The 20206-nt window shown below is 38.6% G+C and overlaps 1 protein-coding gene across 1 annotated transcript in view; it reads left to right on the top strand.

Moving 5' to 3' along the window:
- The first annotated feature begins 806 nt into the window (after nt 1-806).
- The window catches only part of snx17 (sorting nexin 17), a 40166-nt gene continuing 20766 nt past the window's right edge, over nt 807-20206 (top strand). Inside the window, exons 1-6 of the mRNA XM_042503255.1 lie at nt 807-1100; nt 1308-1544; nt 9859-9933; nt 11786-11903; nt 14940-15004; nt 17305-17415. Of these exons, the coding sequence (XP_042359189.1) occupies nt 1485-1544; nt 9859-9933; nt 11786-11903; nt 14940-15004; nt 17305-17415 (429 nt within the window). The 5' untranslated portion in view covers nt 807-1100; nt 1308-1484. The remainder of the gene's footprint in view (nt 1101-1307; nt 1545-9858; nt 9934-11785; nt 11904-14939; nt 15005-17304; nt 17416-20206) is intronic.

The following is a 20206-nucleotide window of genomic DNA, read 5'->3' as shown; positions in this document are numbered from 1 at the left end:
TTTTAGGATTTAATTCACAAAAGGAGAAATTTGCATCCATGTCACTCTTCCACAGAGCCACTGAAGGCACATGGGGATAGATGGTGGAAATAAAATTCAGATTGTGAAAAAAATAGATGGCGAAAAATGAGTTGATGTGAAGTAAATTAGATGGGGAGAAAACTGATAGTGGAAATAAATACGGTGGGAAAAAAACAGATGGTGAAAAAAATGATGGAGAAAAAATGGCAGAGAAAAAGTTTTATTGGGTGGGGAAAAAAACAGTCCTTTTTTCAACATCTGTTTTTCTTTTTTTTCACACCATCAAAAAAAATTACCATCATTTTTTTTTCACCGTATATTTTTCTTCACTGTCTATCTCTTCATGACCTGTTAGGTGCTCTATACTCTTTCACTCTTTTATTATTATTTTTTATTATTTTTTGATAAAAAAATATTTAACTGAATATAATCTATAGATCGGTGTAAATTAAACATTGTTGACAAAATGTAGACGCATTTTTTTCTGACTGACTGTAATGAATTTTGACTTCGCTTTCACTGTCACTTCGGGCTGCACCAAATAAAGTAGGGACTTCAAGTTACACGATTTTATAATATGCATAAATATGGACAAAAACATGTTTGTAATATTATTACAAAATTCTATGAGCCTGTTATGTATTAAATTCTATAATATGTGATGAAAATACGCCAGAGTTCTCTTTTATCTCACCCGCGAAGACTGGACCACCCCCTCGGCTGGAAACGAGATGGTTTGCCCCAGCAAGATTGTTGCAATGCCTCTCGATGGGCCAGTAGACACACTGAGCACAGATCGGCTTGACGGCCCTGGTTACATCTCCGTTTTCTGCGATTTCTATCACATTTTATCTATGAGTTTCCTCCGTCGCCGTGTCGATTTTTCTTCAGCACACGTTGAAGGAAGGAAATACGAGCCAAACAAGAAAAAGTGCAACTGTCTCCCCTCATATTTCGACCCAACGGCTCTGCGACGCTGTGGGGTTCGTAGGAAGCAACTGCACCTTTTATCCCGAAACTTCATCTTGGTTGCGCTAATGAGCACAGTTACCTGCACACGGTGAAACTCAAACATCACAGTAGGTGGTTTTAAGTTATCACGATTTATTTGAAAGTGGCCGAGAGGGATATTTTAACGCCAGTAGTGAAGGTGTAATTGCTTAACACTTGCAACATGGCTGCTGCGGGAACGGCAGCGAGAAAAGTTTGACACTGACGTGGGAGAAGTTTTATGCGAATGCTAGTTGGTACATGAGTTGTTGGCCAGATAATAAAGTCGTCAGCAGTCTCCTCCAGCCTGGCGCCGCTGTCCCCGGAGTTACAAACCAGTGGATAAACCGTGTGAGAGCCTCCTCCTCCTCTGTAGTCACCGCCGACAGTCACTGCAGTGGACTTTGTGGGGAAACTGTGGTGTCTTCTTCTCCATCGTGAGCTAAAGGACTTGGCTGTGTTTCGAGCTAAAAATGCATTTTTCCATACCTGAAACGGAGGTCCGTTCGGGAGAAAATGGATCAACATATGTGGTGAGCATGATCGTTTGTTTTTTTGTTTTCCCCGCTTTCATATAGCCTTAGTGTTAAAGGCTGGCTACAGCTGACTACAGGTCGGGCTAATGTCAATGCAGCACGAGTTCCTGTGTTTACTGTTATTTGTGATCTGATGGCATGGACAGAGGCGCACCAACAAAGGCCCAACAATTGCAAAATGCCACAAGTAATCAGCTATAGTCATGTCATATATGTTATTGCTGTATTTCATCTAGATAAGCGCGCAAACTTGATTAAAAAAAATAAATAAGGAAGTTCAGTTAAAGTCCTGTATCTCAAACGCGTCCTTCATAGACTGACTGTGATTTTGTGAGGCCATTGAAAGCATCATTATGAACCCTGGTCGTCATTATGATACAACGTTTTATGTAGCATTGAACATCTGGCAGATGTTTATGGTTGCATCGGTATGAGATTTTCAAGGTATGATAACCGTCTCAGAAAATATCCCGGTTTCACTATTTCAGTATTATTATGGCTATTAGGGGTCGATAGATTATCGCCCCCGCTCATTATCTGAGCCTATATTTGACATTTTGCCGATTATCTGTATCGGTATTTTATTTTAATGATCGCTTATAAAAGGAATTGATGAAAAAATGTGCGTATTACGACTAAATCCAGGAAAGGCAGTTTGCAATACATGCAGACAAAGTGTAAGCACGGGAGGAACCTTTCTTTGTAAACTCTTGGTATTCATTCATTTTTAAATTTCAATTTTCCCTGAATTTTATCTTTTTAAAAAGGTTTCAGGGAGCTTGCTGCATATGCTGTTGAAACTTTAAGTTTTGATTAAGCATTTGCTAAAGGCACACCGAAAAGTTTTGTGGTGGAAGTTGTTATACTGGTTTTAAGGTACACCGTGGAATTAAAATTTAAGGTTATCATACCATGTACATTTGCTTTCTACAATATCAAAAAAAATATGCAATTGACCTCACATTTCCTTATCCACAACCACTTTGCTTATTTACAAATACATTAGACAAATGGTTTAAGGATTCTTCAATTAATATAAAGCACTGGCTGAACCAAAAAGTAACTCTTGTTTTCATTCCTTTAAGGGTCATTGTGACTGATAATGATAAAGGTTATTGTGTTATATGGTATACTGTGATTTTGTCATAATTTGAAAACTAATAATGTATGTTAAAGATCTCATATCATTGCAACCTTATTAAGATCCTTTTTATTAACCATAAACAGCCCTGAAATCACTATCGCAAAACCCACCAAACTCCATGATAAAACTTGCAGAAGCCATTTTGGATCATCTTTCCATTGCTCCAACAATTACTAACTCTGGTTTGGTTAAAATAAAGCCTTTATTCACTCTGTTAGATGTGAAAATATGCTGGCTCTTAATACACTTAAGTTACTCTTTATTTAACTGTAACTACCAATAATACAGTTGGTTTTGGCAATGGTGACTTTGGGACTGTTTATCATTAAACAAATCAGATCATATTATTTAACAAAAGGTTTATTTCTGTTGGGATCCTTTCCAAAATGTTATCAGACACTTAAACTGCAGCAGAAGCACTCTGTACTGGGCCAATTTCAAAAACTCTTGTTCCAGTTATTCATTTAGATGCAAAAATAAGGGAACATAAAGTCCAGGTTGAAAAATACCAAAGTTACGCCTTAAGTTGGCAACAACTGACATTTTATCATTTACCGTCAAAGCCACCTGAAGAGATTCAAGTGCGGCTCTGATCTCCGATTCATCACCTCAGACACAACAGAGTCCTTTTTGTTGTACAAGTCTGAGTCACCACTTAAATCCCTCTGAGATTTGCCAACATGATATCACAATCCTCCTTGTTATTTAGAGGAAAAATTCAACCAAGATTGAAGTCCCCTAAAATATAGCAGTCCTGACAGCACATCAAGAGCAGCAGTAATTTGTTGCTGCATCATCTTGCTTTGGGTGTTGTACAGCAGGTTCCCATTGCTTAGCTGTGTGTTTATTTTCTTTTGATTGTCGTCACTTGTCTCTTTAATGTTATTTTATTTTTAAGCTGGGCTATATCAATATTATATTGATATGATTTGAGATGTGATATCGCTGTCTGAGCCAGACATGCAACACAACAATGTTGGCATCTAGTTTGACATGCGTCATATGTGTCGGCAGAGCTTTATAAATGATAACAATGGCATAACACAGCAGAAACAATCATTGACCTTCTCTGTTATATGGTGGCTTATTTTGTCCCTTGCTTGGAGAGTAAGGAGCTCCTTGACCTCATTGCTTTCCCAAATTTTGTGGACACTTTCGGTTGCTGTTCTTCTTCTTTGCAAATACTGCAAATAGCTGCTTTTTAAATTTCCCTTGGTGGGTGCATGTATAACATGTCGTCAAAACGTCACACCCACGTATAACATGTCATCAAAAGGCACATATCCCATCCTGCTGGCTGTCGCATTTATACTGACACCATTTTAGCGCTGTTACTGCCTCCTGTAGCGCCTTAAAGGCAAGACAACTTCCCCCCCCACACTTTGTAATCGCACCTTTCAGAGGGCCCTAAGGATTACGTTTTTCTGTAGGCCAACCTGGAAGGTAAACATCATCCAGGTTCCCTTATCAAAAAGCCTATGGGTTTTCTGCATTAGATTTTTCATTATTGCAGAAAATAAGCTTCGAGGTAAACAAATGTATACGATATTTACATATTTTGTTCAGCAAGATAATCTCCACAAATGAACACCACTTTTAGTATTTTTGAAGCCTAAATGCAAATGTCAGATGTAAAAAGCTATTGCCAGGCTTTATTTAATTTATCCACCACAACGGGGCTTTAAAGCTATGTTCGGTGCGGCTTGACGTGATGAAGTTCTAGTTTCATTTAGCCTCTTGTTAGCAATGACCTCTTTTTTTTTAAGAGGCATAAAAGCTTCGTCTTTTATGTCATAGAACAAAACGTGAAAGTCTCTTAAGCTTATTTCAGGAATCGAAACAAAAACCCATGCAAAAAACGAATTGATTTTGAGACGAGGAAACAAGAGGTGCTGAAATGCTTATTAATTTCCGGGTTTTAGGACTCATTACTGGGGTGCTCTATATACAGAACAGCAAGGTGACATATCGGCACAATATTCTCATCTTGAACAGGCAGTGGAAAACAAACTAAAGTCATTATATGAACATTACTGATTATTCATAAAAAATCCTATTGTGTAAATATTTTGTGAAAGCACAAATAGCTTTAAATTTTTCCCGCAATATCAATATGGAGCCATTTGGTCAAAAATATAATATATGTAACATTTGATTTTCTCCATATCGCTCCTACCTCATCTAATGCTCTCTGAATTGCCGTTGTGTTTGACAGGTGCTACGACTCGAGTTGCCTTGAAACATTGGCAGACACACTCAGTAGTTTTTTAAAGAGGACAATTTATGAATGTTGGTCAAGGACTGCTGTAGTGAAGCATCATAGACATAACACATTTTAATCATTTGTGGATATTTCACACCGTTTTCCTTATAAACCACTGACACCAGTCACAGACACAGATACATGGTGCCAATGTGTGGCAGAGGCTGTTTTGTTCAAAAGAATTGCTGACAAAATATTTCCTCCTTTTTCTTGTGTCACTTACTGCTGTAGACAACAGTAACAGTCATTAAGATGCCTAAACCTTGAACACAAGTCATTATGTTGCTAGGGAACAGCTTGGGTTCGAGTGTATTTCCTGAGTTGTGGATATGATATGAACAAACAACAACAAATAATCTTGCGTCCGTTTAGAATATCTGGCCTATAGTTTTCATTAAAAAACACGGTTATTGTATCATGTTTTAGAGACAAATGCAGCTACTCTGATGTGCACCAGATGCTTTGAAATAACATCTGCAACATCTGATTTCCATGTGACATCACACTGGCTGTTCTTAATGTCACACACCTGCGAATAACTATTTTCCATCTTGACTCCATGTGCTCCAGAGAGTAAAAAAGTCTTACAGTAGGCCCATTATTGTTGAACATGTCAGTGTCTCTACTGCTTCAAGGAGTACAAAATATAAACGTAATAGTGTACTTTTATGCATAAGTAGGTAACATATGTGCTTTAATATAATCTAATATAGTTTTTTATCCCATCCATATGGTTTTGAAAACACCTTCTCTTGTTACTCAGAGTAGATAGGTGTCTAAATTGAGCATTTCAGGTGCTATCTCTGGCTCCTTTCTACCTGGCTGAGCACGTTTTCACCCTGTGCTGCAGTATGAACTTTAAAGTGCATGTTTTTCACCTCTCAGCTGGCAGTCCTGTGACTGTCATTGTGACCTTCCTGTTACCAGCCCACAGGAAGGGACTTTGCTTGATTATAATGCTGAGAGATGGGATGTGTACCTTGGAACCAGTAAGCCATAGAATCTGCAGAGTTTGCACACGGCCTTGTAGAATAACAAGGGCTGCAGTTTTTTAAATATGGTGCAAGCACAGACATATCTTTTATTTTTGAGTGAGCTCACACTCCCTCTTCTTTTGTAGACTTGTATCTTCCTATCTGATTCACATGGTGTTCATTTACAGTATGTTTTTGTGGGTGTGTAGAAGAGATAGAGACGTTGGTACTACTGTAGGTGATGGTGACTCATTTACTTTGGAAGAGAAATGGGTCAGGGCTTAGATGATAGAGTTCATCTGTCTCTGTTTATAGTATTGCAAACCATGGAGGATATATTCAACAGCATGCCTGCATCTGCCAGTGAGCATTATGTATAAACTTGGAGACGCAGAGAGGATTCATAAAATGTGTTCAAATAAGCACCTTCCTGAGAATTCCACAGACTGAAATTGATTTCATCCTACTCACACGTCGTATTATGTGAAAGGGAGCAGTATAAATACACATTGCATGTAGGTGCAGGGCTAAGAGTAACTCCTACACACTTGCGCCAAACTACAAAAGCGTGTAAAGGAACACGATGCCAATTTTCAACCACCTTTGTACCATAATAATGCGGGTACGAGTATCTGTAAATGAACCATGTTGGACTTGGCTCCATCTTACCAGTGCCCGCACTGGGGCTGTACATGACTAAGTCAAATCAGATTTGGCTGTTCAATGTGAATATTTGGCTGAACTTTACTCTTACTATATTCAGAGCTCTGAATATAGCTACTATAAAGTTCTTCTTGTTTTTTTTCCACTTTTTTTTAAAATTTCTGCTACCAACCAGCACCTGACAATTACAGTGGCTGTGCAAGGGGAGTTTTGTTCATTGTATGAATATTTGATAACTTGTTGCTTTTTCAACCACATAGAGTTTGACAGGGGTTCAGCGGGACATTCAAAGAGACAGTGAGGTTATATAAAAACAAACTAACTGCACTGACAATGGATTGAAAATGTGCAATATTTTTTTTTGCTGACAAAAGATGCCATAAACAAAGCCAGAGACTGTATCGCACTGAGTTACTGTGAGCTGTAAATTCCTTATTGGAAAGCAGAAGACAGAGGATAATGTTATTTCGGAGCCTTACATGGGCCTCTCCTTCTCTGGGCAGCTGCCTCTGTGTCTGCAGCTTCCTATACCGAATGGCAGCATGAAAGTGAAGAGCTGCAGCAAAATCCAGGGGCGAGAGCATCCCCGAATTTACAGTGCACACTGACTTGCACAAAAAAAAGCTGCTTTACTTGACGGACGCTCAGTCAGCTGAGGGGTCTCTGACTGATGATGCGAATCTCAAACTTTCAGTGGGAAGCTCCTAACGCTGCCACCACGGATACAAAGAGTTTCACTCTTTCACTATCATATTCAGATCAGACTGTAAAACTAAGTAAACTAAGTTCCTACGGTGCCTTTTTCTCATCTAAGATGTTTTCAGAAACATTTTAGTCTATTGTTGATCTGTAATACTAAATTGTTTGTTATCAGCCGGCCGCCATATTGATTTCGGACTGGCTACTCGCTTTACGTCTCCCATCAATGGGTGTGTTCATTGATGGGAGTCTGATGCGGCACAGTGCATGCTGGTAGTTTTCTGCCTCTTTGTTTTCTCTGGTTATGTAGCACCAGTTTCAAAAGTATTTGTGTCTTTCTACTGCATAGACAGCTCAGTTTTGTGAGAAGACCTTATTTCCATCAGTGTAATACTTCTTTAAATAGACAATGTTTGGCTCCCAGACGGATCTTCATCAAGTCAAAATATTTTTGGCTTCACAGCGATCCAACGAGATCAAAATTTACAGTATATAAATAATTTTTTTGTTTGGATTCAGTGTGCAGAAACTTGCAGAGAAAAGTAACAGATCATAGTGTTTATATTGTCCCTGTCCCCTAGTCGAACTGCTTACAATTCCCCTCAAAAATGTAGGGTTATTTTTTTGTGTTATCAAACAGAGCCAAGACATTCTGCATGCTCATTCTTCCTTCCTGGCTGGATACTGCCGACATACACATCTTTCAGTAAACTTGTTGGCCTCCCTCCAAATTCTTCAGCCTTCCTCTTTCCCGCCAGAAGTTTTAGGTTGTACTTTGTTTTACTATCGATTGGTTTTGTTGCAACTGCATGTGCAACTGCATGCAACAGCGTGGTCAGAAGTCTGGAAGACTTTTTTGTTGTTGTTTTGACAGATGACCCACCATGTTGACTATAAATATTCATTGAAACATAAGGGGAGTATAAAAGCATGACAGTTTGTGACACTCAAGCTTACAGAGCGTACTTTCTGTCGTCCCACACAGGCTGGTGGAAGGTGATATTTCTTAGTGAATACAGGAACAATTATTATTGTTAATAACTAAATAGCGGTCTTCATTTCATACAGGAATTAGAGGGTCATTTTAGATTTAGATTAAAAAAACATTGAAATTATCTGCAGTTTAGGCACTTGTGACAATAAAAGGAAGAAGAGATGATCCATCGTCTTCATTTCCTTCAATGATTTTTTTTAGGAAGTGACTCCAGCTGCTGATTGTTTTTTAAAGACAATATTTGCCAAATCTTCAGCAGTCTTTGACCATGAGTTATTATCTGTAGATTCTGGGGTGGACGCATTTCTGTCTTGTTTTTTGAGCCATTATCTCTAAAGGAAAAGAGATTTGGGAAGTTATGAAAAAACAAAATCCTGTCACAGTTCAAAAGTGCCGTTCTGTAAGCGAGCCTGTGTGTGGGTAAACTTAAAAGATATTTTTCTTTTGCCGAGGGCAAGACTAAAGTATCACTTTGTTATTTATGTGGTTTGGTATCATTCCCAACGCTTAATGAGGCATCTGACATAAAAAATAAATTTACTCTCCAAGATTGGCTCCAAACACGATGGCAAGAAAATATTTGCTCATTCCAAATGGTGGTTTTGCAGAGGAGTATCTGGTGATATCTCCTTGTCTGTCTGTCAAAACAAACATGTGGTGTCTCCAGGAAAAGAATTAAAGATTCACTATGAGATCTTTGCTTTCTGTATTTTTTCAGTGTCTGCGTTATACAAGAAGAAGTTGTTTTGATTGGAACTGAGATTTGCAAGTCAGTAGAGTTTGACTGAATCCAGTTCAGAGTTCATTTGCGTGCTCTTCCTAATGAAAATGAACAGTGAGGAAGGCAACATGAGGTTGTTTATTCAGGCTGTCAAATAAATAGTTTTTAAAATCATGATTAATCACAGAACTTCAATAGTTAATTGTGATTAATCACATTTTTTAATCGCATGTTTTCAATGCCATGACTATCCATTTTAAAAAGGTTTTGAAGTCCATATTGACAAAGTAAAAAAAAAATCAAGGGACTCTGTGAAATGACCATGCCATTTTTCCATCACCAAATTTTAGCCTTACTTTGGAGCGTTATTCATCCTCTTTCCTGAGTAGCTAGTCCTGAACCCCTCAGGTCTTCTAGTTTAGGATGAAACCAGTATCATCACTCTGTCTTTAAAACCCAGACCGGTGCAGCCTCTTAAAAACAGGAAGGTTGGAAAGCGATGAACGCAGTCACAAAAAAAAAAGTGTTATGTATGGACATTAGTTGCATCATGATTAACGCGTTAATACTGACAGCTCTAATATTTATTTTTGCTTCACGCGGACTTTAAGAAATACATTTTGCAGTCAGCTTTGGTCTGATGCATTGAAAAGTATTTTATTCATTTTTTAAAATTATATTTGAAGGTTATTATTATATATGCCCTTCTCTGTATATATATTAAATTTTTATTTAGACATTTTCATGTCCACCCACAGGCTTTTCAGACGGATCAATGCGAGCTTTTGATGATACGTTCCTCTGCATTTTGTCAGCCCATGCTCTCTCCTCACATTGTAATTTGTTCCCACAGGCCTACAACATCCACGTCAATGGTGTGCTGCACTGTCGGGTACGCTACAGTCAACTCCTCGGCCTCCACGAACAGGTAAGGCTTTAGCTGCCAGCTCAACATTTCTATTGCTGTTCGTGTGCTTTGTACCGGCAGAGACTGTTCTGCTTGTGTGGCGCACAACGCTGTTTAAATGCCACCACATCCACCCAGGATGACCTTTCACTCGTCTTTGTGTCGTACGGTCGATACACCAGCCTCCCGTCACTTTGAATCACGACCACGGTGGCTTGAACGCTTGTGCTGTCATTCCTCTCAGAGTCCAAACTATTGCACGTAAATGGGAGTATTGTGGAGGAGGCTGGAGGGGGTGGGTGACATGGAAGGAATGTTCTTGGCCTTTCTTTCCCTTCACCTGCTTGGAAAAGCATCTTAATCTGAAAGAGAAATGTTGTTGGAAAGTGTTGCCTGGTCTTAAGCATTTTTTAGTCTCAGTGAAGCTTTACGCAGAGCTGCAGCTATTTGTTACAGCTGTTATTAGGCAATTAGTGTATCCAGCAACTACTTGTTTTTCTGTAGTGCTGCAGTTGAAATTGACTTGTGAAAGTGCCTAACACACATTTTTATGGAAACAAATGATGCTGCAGAGGTTGATGCATTGTCTGCAGTAGATGGATTTATACGCTGGTTTCTAGCCTGTGAGCTCCGTGTGCTATAAAATGTGCATATACTGTAACACAGCCGTATAGAAGTGCCCAGTCTCCTGTGTTCACACATTAATAAGTAAGCAAGCAAGGGCCAAACTTTGCTATCTCCGTCCTCAGGTCTGTGTTATCTAGTCTGACCGTTTCCGTTGCCTGGCAACAGGGTGTGGGGGAAGACACACTCGAATCTTTAAGAACCAACCCCACAGGGCTTCCCGTGGCGTATGCATGACCCCAAAACACTCCGGTGATTGCGGGGCACACTCTCTACCTAGTTATTGCGGAGAAAATGTTCATGTTAATTATTCCTCTTGTTTTCTCTTCAACAAAGATTTGTAACAAGGTCACACTTCTGCAGCAGTGAAAAATCAGGGAGAGTTTTGCTAATGAGAGGCTGTAAGAGCGCAGATTTATTTCGGTTTTGGATGCTTAGCGTCTGCGGCTACGAGAGCTGATTTGTATGTGTAAGCAGTGCTGGCTCGGATCTAGTGAAAATACCAAAGGGCAGTATTTTAAGGTGAAAATCACCTCTCTTTCTCTAGCACCCACTGTGGCCAACATTCATCATGCCACATGTGCCGGACCTGAGGGTTTTATAGCGAGGAAAAATGTTTCAGTGAATTCCTATTGACGAGTGTGATGTACAGCTTTTGCCTGCAGCAGCATACAGGTTCAAATTAAACCACATTTGATGTGATTTTTTTTTAAATTTTAGATCTGCGAGGGCTTAGTTTAAGACTTCCACGGTTCAAAGAAAACCAGCTCTTGAATAATAAAAAAATGGGAAGAAATGAGTCAAGAAACTGGAAGACAAAGTAAACTTGGAATGACTAGACATTCAGGGTTCCAGATGTGTCCATGTGTGTCCGTGTGTGTGTGTGTGTGTGTGTGTGTGTGTGTGTGTGTGTGTGTGTGTGTGTGTGTGTGTTATGCACGGAAACTTCACCAGCTAGCCGTTGAAACAGGGCTTAAAATAAACCTGTGATTCATCTCACCATGAATGTACCTCTTAGAAAAATGAATCCACAACTCTTTAATTTAAGAGGCTGCTACTCTATACTGAAGTTAATTGGCTTAGTCATATGAATATATCTTTTTCCACAGATGTTATAAATTTGAATTTAATTAGCCAGCTGACTCTTGAGTTTCTGTTAATGGTCTAAAGAAGGCAAACATGTACTGTATATATGTATAGCCTGTAATCCTGCAAGCTCACCTTCTTAAATTGTGTTTTGTACCAACAGATAAAGAAAGAATATGGCAGCAATGTGGTGCCTGCCTTCCCCCCAAAGAAGATCTTCACTCTGACTCCTGCTGAGGTCGAACAGAGACGTGAGCAGCTGGAGAAATACATGCAGGCTGGTAAGTTATTCATGCTGAATGGACTTTTTACAGATGGCTTGTATTGCATTTCAGTTCACCTCAGGCTGAATTTATATTCCACCTACAATGTAGTTGTTTTTGTCAGTTTTGAATTTAGCGACTGCTAAATTCAGCACTCATTGCAAGATTTTTTTTTTTTTGGGAAAGAAAAAAAATCAAAACAAGCTAAGACTTTGTTTTTCTAACAGTGAAGCTTTGCAGCACAAACCAATTTTCCTTGAAATGTTTGCTTCTCCACAACAATCATAAGAATGAGTCGGATCTGTCTCTGCAGGGAGTCCCGTCCACACACTGGTCTCTTTATGCCACATAAAAGCAGAGTGTTTCAGTGAAGAACTGATGATCTGAGCTGGGACACTGAGCCAAAGCCTCACCAGACAGAGTTATGCTGACACACCTGATGAAACAGAAATCCCTACTCAGGATTTCAGACCTGGTTGGGTTTTGTGGGTTTGGATCCTCTAGTGATGATGTGCTACCTCCAGGGATACATACTTAGCTTTTCTCTGAATTGGAAACTGAATGCTATATGAAGATTTTTGTGGTGTTTACACTAGGGATGTGTGCGATTTGGGAGAGAGATGGTGAATGCAGGTGTTCTAACACAGACAGCGTGAGGACTATGACTATGTAAACATTTATTAACGTGCTCAAGAAAACTTAACCCTTTAAAACCTGATGAAATTGGCTTGATTTCTGTCAAAAATATGGGAAAAGGTGAGCAATGAAGAAGAAAAGAAGACCCAAAAATTAGCAAGAAATTAGTATAAAGTAAAAAGTACAAGAAAATCACCTGAAAATTCTTTGTTAAAAAAGAAAAAAGTTATGAAACAAGGAAATGACCCACCCCCTGCAAAAAAAGTGCTTCAGAAATTATAATAATTTTGAATATGTAATTTTGATAATTATAAATATAGTTTTTTCTTATTTTTATTTTTTTAAAGTTTTTTTCAGAAACATTTTTTTCTAAATCTGCTAATTTCTTCCAATTTGTGGAAAATTTCTCACCAAGTTGCCCAGGGCTCAAAGCTTTAAGTATTGCTGAAAGGTATCTGAAATTAGCAAAACAAAAGTGATGTTGTTCCAGATTTCAAGGAGTTAAATATAAGTAAAAACCTGAAAATGAGCATAATAGGTCCTCTTTAATGTTTTCAAATGGTTCTTTTATTTGACACAATAATTATTTAAAAACAATGTTTAACCTAATAGATTATACTGGGCTCAATTTTGACTGTTTTCTAAATGTTTTCTTATTTTTTAATTAGTCAACTTCTGTTGAAAATTCAGAGAAATTCGTCTTTGGAAAGTCCCTAGTTTACACCCAGAGAGAGATGTGTTATTTTTTTTTAATTAACATGCCTTTTGACAGTTTTGAACGTTTTTTTTTTTGGAAGTCTTTAAGGTGCAACAAACCAATTCGAGTTTTTCTTCTTCCAATTTGGTGGATTTTCAGCACGTTGTCCAAATTTTGTAAACAGGTCGAGGGTGAACTTTTTGAATACACACACACACACACACAAATAAGTGGAACTGGCAGCAATGCAGAAGGTTTGTTTTAATCCTCTCAAGCACTGGCAGTTACAGCAGAACAAGGAAGCGTTGTTCGAGTGTGTATTTGCTCATAGTCTGGGAGCATACGCACACAGGGTGTTCTTGGCTACAAGTTTACTCGGTTACATCATGGCTTTTTACATAGTTATGGAAAATGAACTGCCACAAACACAATCTGCTCTGACGCAGATGGCTCAGAAACTTTGAAATTTTGTCAAAGGGTTTTGACTAATTTGTTAAAGGACAATAGCGTACAGGCCAACACGCGCGCGCACACACACACGCACACACTTAGTCGTATTAGTCATACAGGGTTATCATGCAGATAATTTAATGCATTACACTCTGACTGAAAACTGCCTCAATTAAAAAACCAAAGACATGAGCATGAGAGAGTTCTTCATCTTTGTCTTTTGTTTGACAAATCTGGGGACTAAATTATCATCAAACTGGCTTGTAATAATTTACAGTTAATTGAACCTTTGCCAGTGAACGGTTTTTGCATGTTAAGCTAAATTGCCTTGATAAGTGTCTTGAAAGGTCAAAGCCGTTCCACAGGAACAAATTAAACTGTGTGATAAGAGGAAAATTGACAACAACTGGGAAACGGGTTCCCCTGAGGACGTTTGTGTTTACGAAACACCCATTAAAAGACCCATAAAGGGATACTTTGCAGATTTTTAACTGTCTTTGTATCAAAACAGTGTGAGTAGTATGTGTAAAGTGTAGTAAACTTCCCTCCATCTTACCTGCACCCAGATCTCCCTGCTCATCTGTCAGCTCAAATCTGGATTTTCGCTGGCTCTAGAGATACTGCCTTGAACTACATATTCCATTTCTGCATTTTCATATACCTTCCACCATGGATACAAAAAGTATAACATCAGACTGAGGAAGAGACCCGCCCTTCTTTCTCTCTTTCTGTTTTGTGTCAGTGTTTAATCCTTCGATAAGAGAGACCATTTTTTTAATTGCGTTGAACAGTTTTCTCGATTAATATCCTTATTTGGAACACTTTGTGCTCTATTGTCATCCTTTGGAGAGAAGTTTCCCAAAAAATGTGTTTATATTTGGTTTTTCATATGGTAAAAAAAAAGAGAAAAGCTCAATTGCTTTAATAATTCTTTATATGATATAATAATATATAACATTTTTAGAATTCAATAACATTTTTGTCAGAGCGACTATTTCTGATTCTGAAAAGTAAATGTCACAGACCTTTTCCTCTCTTTACTCTACACATATAGCACCAATTTTATAACTATTTGTATCTTCCTGCTGCATAGATGGCCTTCTTTTATAAAAACATCACCTTTCCAGCAATGAAATGCCTCTTTAACTAACTGCTGAGTTATCAGTTCAAAAATCTCTGACATCTGCTGCTAGTTCCATTTTACTGAACAGAAGATATGAGTAATATTGTTCTCATGTTACTAAACTCATGTTATTTGTTTTTTTTTACAGTGCGTCAGGATCCCTTGCTTGGAGCCAGCGAGATGTTCAACAGCTTCTTAAGGAAAGCACAGCAGGTTGGTAGTGTTGTTTTTAATATACTGGACCTGCATTGGACTGTTTGTTGCGTCAACATGGTCAGCGGGCCTGTGAGGAGGCAGGGCGTACTCCTTAAACCAAAAGGCTGATGCAGTAATTTCTGCCCTGCTGGTAATTTCTTTTGGTAATGTGGTAACAGTGATGTAGCTGTGTTCTTACTGTTTGTCCCAGTTTGTGGCAGCATGTACTCTTATCCTGGATTGCATCATCTCTGCTTGTGAAGTAGCTGGTTAGATGTGTTGGATCAAATTTGGCTCGCATGCAGAAACGTGTGAAATGATTATGTCAGATGAGAAACTGAGGGGAAAGCAACCTTTTTCCAAATACAGCATCATTGTTGCATCGTGTGTGGGAGCTCCTTTTGAACCATTATATTATCAAAAAAATGAGAGATGAGCCACCTAATGAGTCATCCCACTACATTTGCCTAAAAGCTCTTTCTGCAGCACTAAGCAAGCAAATATTAGCTGAAGTGGACGATGCTGTAAGAGCACACGCTCAAAAGGCTGTTTCAAACGAGTGCTGTGTCAATGGTGTATTCAGACGAGGGAGCGTGGCTGATTTGTCATCATTCAAGCCGTGACCTGCGTCGCCAGGAGGGTTGTAAATCGCATAACCTTCATGGACAGATTCATCCGTCTGCAGCCACGTCACACCCATTCTACTTCTCCTCCTCTGTCGTCCTCTCTTATTATTGTCTGTGTTTGCCCCCCCCCAGTGCTGTATGTACTGCGAGGACAGCAGGTGCAGAATAGTAGATGAGTTACCACCCGGTGTTGTTGTTTCATCTGCACCTTTAGCGGTAGGGATGTTCTAGGAAGACCCCTGCTGAGGGAACAGGGACGGTAAGAGATGATTTAGCAGAGGTGGTGCAGTAGAGTCTGGAGACAGCAGAAGCTGGGCTTATCCAGTTTAAGATTTCTTAATATCAGCTCAGACGCTTTTGTTTAGAGTCTTGAAATATTCATAGGTTTCGGCAGTTTATTTTCCTTACTTGCTATTCATTGATTTGGGGGATTTTTTTTTGTTCCATCGTCTGCCAACACAGCAGTAACTGATGAATGCATCTCCCCTCATTTCTGTGCGAGCTGAGAGTCGTGAAAATCAATTATTGAATCAGTTGATTAAGAGAAAATTAATCTGCAATAACTGCAATACTTGATTAAACGCTTTGACTAATTTGTTTCAGAGAAAAATGGCAAAACTATCTAGTCCTAGCTCCTCAAATCTGCTGATTTCCTTAGTCTTTTATTATTTGGAAACTGAATATTTTTGGATTTCGGACCATTTGTTGGACAAAACAAGACATCACTTGGGGCTTAGGGAAACTAGAATTGACATTTTCCCTTTTTAGACAATTAATGAAAAATGTCATCTGCAGAAGAAGGCTTATACTAATGATTTTATTTTCATCATTGGTTAATATGATGATTATTCAGTCTTCAAATTGCTTTTTTCCACCCAGCAGACCTAAACTAAAATACTCTAAACTTGTAATCATAACCATTTTTTTTTACATTTTTGTTCAAAAAATGACTCAAATGATTAATCAGTTATCACAATAGTTGGAAAATATTTTTCTTTTGATCAATTCATCAACAAATCATTTTAGCTCCACTGCAGAAGAGTCAAATCACATGTTATTTCCACCACTAGGGATATGCCAGTGGTTCTCAACCAGGGGTTTGGGGACCCTCTGGAGTCCTTGAGGGAGTTCTAAGTGGCCCCCAGAAAAACAGAGTGCAGTTTACTTTTATTATTTAATTCACAATAGAAGTGAGCCCAATGTGAGTAAGAGTCATAAGAGTGATTATAGGTTTTTCTTCCTTCACGGTTATCTGTGAGGTTTGGGGGTCTGTGACCTCATGTGTATCAATTTAGGGACCTTGACACGAAGAAAAGGAAAAACCAACATTGTTAATGAATACAAAAGTTGTAATTGCAGATAGCTGAACATACATATGGTTGCTTCTTTTTTGTAACACTATATACAGTGTTTGTTGTTTTGGACTTGAATGGATTTAGTTCCACTCATCTTGTTTTTGACCCTTGAATCAGTGCAGCTGCATTCTTTATGGGAAGTGTTAACTATGCGATGGGTAGCGCTTGGTTGTTTTATTTTTATCTCCACTGGAAGTTTGCCTCCTCTCTGACCAGCCCATATTTTTTCTGCCTGTATGTCTTGGTGTGATTTTGTTGTTGCCCGATAGGAATGAAAACACATAACTGACCCATGAAGCTGAGGGAAAGCCTGTTATGCTTTGTGTCGTTCCCACAGGAGACGCAGCAGATTCCCACAGAAGAAGTCTCTCTAGACATCTGCCTCTCCAACGGTCAGAAGGTCACAGTCAACATTCTCACTTCAGATCAGACGGAGGACGTCCTTGATGTAAGTGCTGGAGCGTGCCCTGTTGAAGAGCACATAAACACAGCTTTGACTGCTGGTACTTCACTAAGTAATTTTTAGATTGTCCTGAATACAGTTTTTGGGGTTCTGGGGCTAATAATCGACAGCAAATATTCAAATCTTCAGCTGGAGTGGGGATTTGGTGTCTGAACATAAATGCTCATGATAATAGGCTCAGAGTGTGAGCGAGTGCCTGACAAAACGCCGTGAAACAGAAGTGCAGGAACAGAATACTAGCCCCAAAATATTAAAGATTTAGATTTTTATTTCTAAAAGTCAGTGGTTCTGTTAAAATTTTCATTTTTCAAAAAGGAAAAAAAAATATAAACCTCAACATTGAAAACTAAACACATGCCCAACAAAAGAATAGTTGAATATTAAAGTCGGGACCTAATTTATATTTAAATTTCTGATTCCTTTTGATAATAACATGAGGAAAAAAAATGTTGCTCATGTACTACATCATTTTTAACAATTAAATACTAAAGTCTATCCCAATATGCACACACTTGGCCAGTAAAAATATGCATATTTGAAATAATTGATTTTGTTGTTTTGTTTTCTTATTGACAGGATGTAGTCTATTTAGTATTTGGAGTCTGTGTTAGTGTACTAATTAAAGCAGAACTGTTTAGCTACGCTCACTTCGATAAATGTTGATGCATCAAAAGCCATATCATTATAGCATTGTTGAGCAATGTTATTGCACATCGTGGATCTTCCTTATATCGTGCAGGCCTACCGAAAATGCAACATGGTTGAATGCTTGGATCCAGTGAGCTGTTTGAGAAGCAGATGCACTGCTTAATATGAAAGTAGGCATGGGCTCTGTGAAATTCCAGGAAGGTATGAAGATATGAAAAAACAGATAATAATTTAATTTAATTATGAAAGATTAAATTCACGCACATACAGTAAATTATTCTCTCTAGTATGTAGAGACACTATAGTTACGTTTACAACTGAAAATCATATGATTTAGTTCTGATTAACCATGCAAGCTGCCAGAAGTCTTGATAAGGTCATCATCATGTGAGGTTTTTAACACTGTGTTCAAAACCTTTGCAGTGTTTGTGACTGTTTGACGAGAAGCATTTAGTCTCTGCTGTTCATAACAGTGCTGACAGACACATGGGAGTTTATTTTAAGCAAGAAATATCACTGCAGACTCTGTGAGCTCTGATCTTTTACAGACACTACGCACAGAATCGTAAATCAGATTAAGTCACATATATTTACATAGACCCTTTTCACCATATCTACCATGAAAGGACTTTATAAAGTCAGGGCTTCCAAATCAGACGCCTTGACCGATTCATTTCAACATGTTTTTTTCTAGGTCAGGTAGTGAAAGTGACCAAACGTTTTTAGGACTCTCATTTCTCCTCTGCTCTTGATTGACTATAAAAACACACACGGCCCACACTCTGAAAAAACTCACCAGAGAAACATGCGGATGTTTCATCACGTTGTCCCTTTTTTTTGTCTTGGCTGTACATCTAGCCTGTTGGAGTTTTCGTAAAGTGTGTTTGTGAAAGTTTAACCACAGTTAACCTCTGTTCACCACAGTAGGTCTCAGGGCATAGTACTATCTGAATCACAAAAAATGTTTCTCAATGTGTGTGTGTTTCAGTGACCACAAATACCAGATTTCTGCAATTCAGCAGTGACACTTTGTGTTTGCAACATCTGCCTGTATGATTGAACTTTGGGATTAAAAAAACAGGTCAAAAGAGAAAAGGTAAAAGTCAGCAAAGTCGATTTTTATGCCGAAGAGTGCTTTGTGTGAGAAAGCAACAATGATGACCTTTGTAGGTCTTGGAAAACAATAATATTTTTTGAATTTTGACAAGGCTCCACTTGGTTGTTGTTTGACCTTCTTACTGTTAAGATTTTTTTTTAACTTAAATCAGAAAATATTCATGCTTTTTATCGAGGTAGCTGTTAGATGAATTTGATTCTTCATGAATAAAAATACAACTTAACATCAGCACACTAAAAACACAATACTGACATTCAAGTTTGTGTTTAATCATTTTGCTTTGCAAAATGTTTTTATGTACCGGACCCAGAATTCTGTCAGTTGAATCAGATTTGGTAGTTGAATATTCAGTGATTCATTTTTATGCCATATAAAGATTTAAAGTTTGAATAGGTCTAGCGGGATGTTCACTGTGACAGCAGCATTCATATAAACAAGCTAATGGCAGTAACGGTGGAGGTGATATGTGCAGCAACATTTTTTGTCGACACTAGATATCAAGCAGAAGCCAGAGACTGTCGTATTAAGTTGCTGTGAGCTGTAAATTCACCACTTTTTAGCAGAAGAGAGTAGATAATGTTTTCGCTTAGCCTTACGGCGCAGAGTCTCTTCCTCCTCTGTACCGCTGCATCATGCACGCAGCTGTTTGTAACAAAGAGTGGCATAAAAGTCAAGAGTGTTCACTCCACAGCAAAACTGAAGCACACTGACTAGCAAAACAAAAATAAAGTAAAACTGCTTGGCTTGAAGCAATCTCAGTGGGGTCTCCAACTGATGATCAGAATCTCCGACCTTGAAGGGGCAGCCCTACATAATAATAAAGGCTTAAGGCCTGTAGGTTTACCTGGACCCTAATAATCCACTAGTAATCAGAATAATAGCCCTGGACCATGCATTCAGTGTCCTCCTTGCTGAGGCGACCCTTGTCATTTCTGATGGTGATCTTGTTCTCCTTGCCAATATGCCGTGTGTGTGCTCACTATATCCTATTTCAAAGCTGTCGCTGCAGAG

Source organism: Plectropomus leopardus, chromosome 16 (genome assembly GCF_008729295.1).
Source record: "Plectropomus leopardus isolate mb chromosome 16, YSFRI_Pleo_2.0, whole genome shotgun sequence".
In the NCBI taxonomy this organism is placed as follows: Eukaryota; Metazoa; Chordata; class Actinopteri; order Perciformes; family Serranidae; genus Plectropomus; species Plectropomus leopardus.
This window is presented reverse-complemented; position numbering and strand designations above follow the sequence as displayed.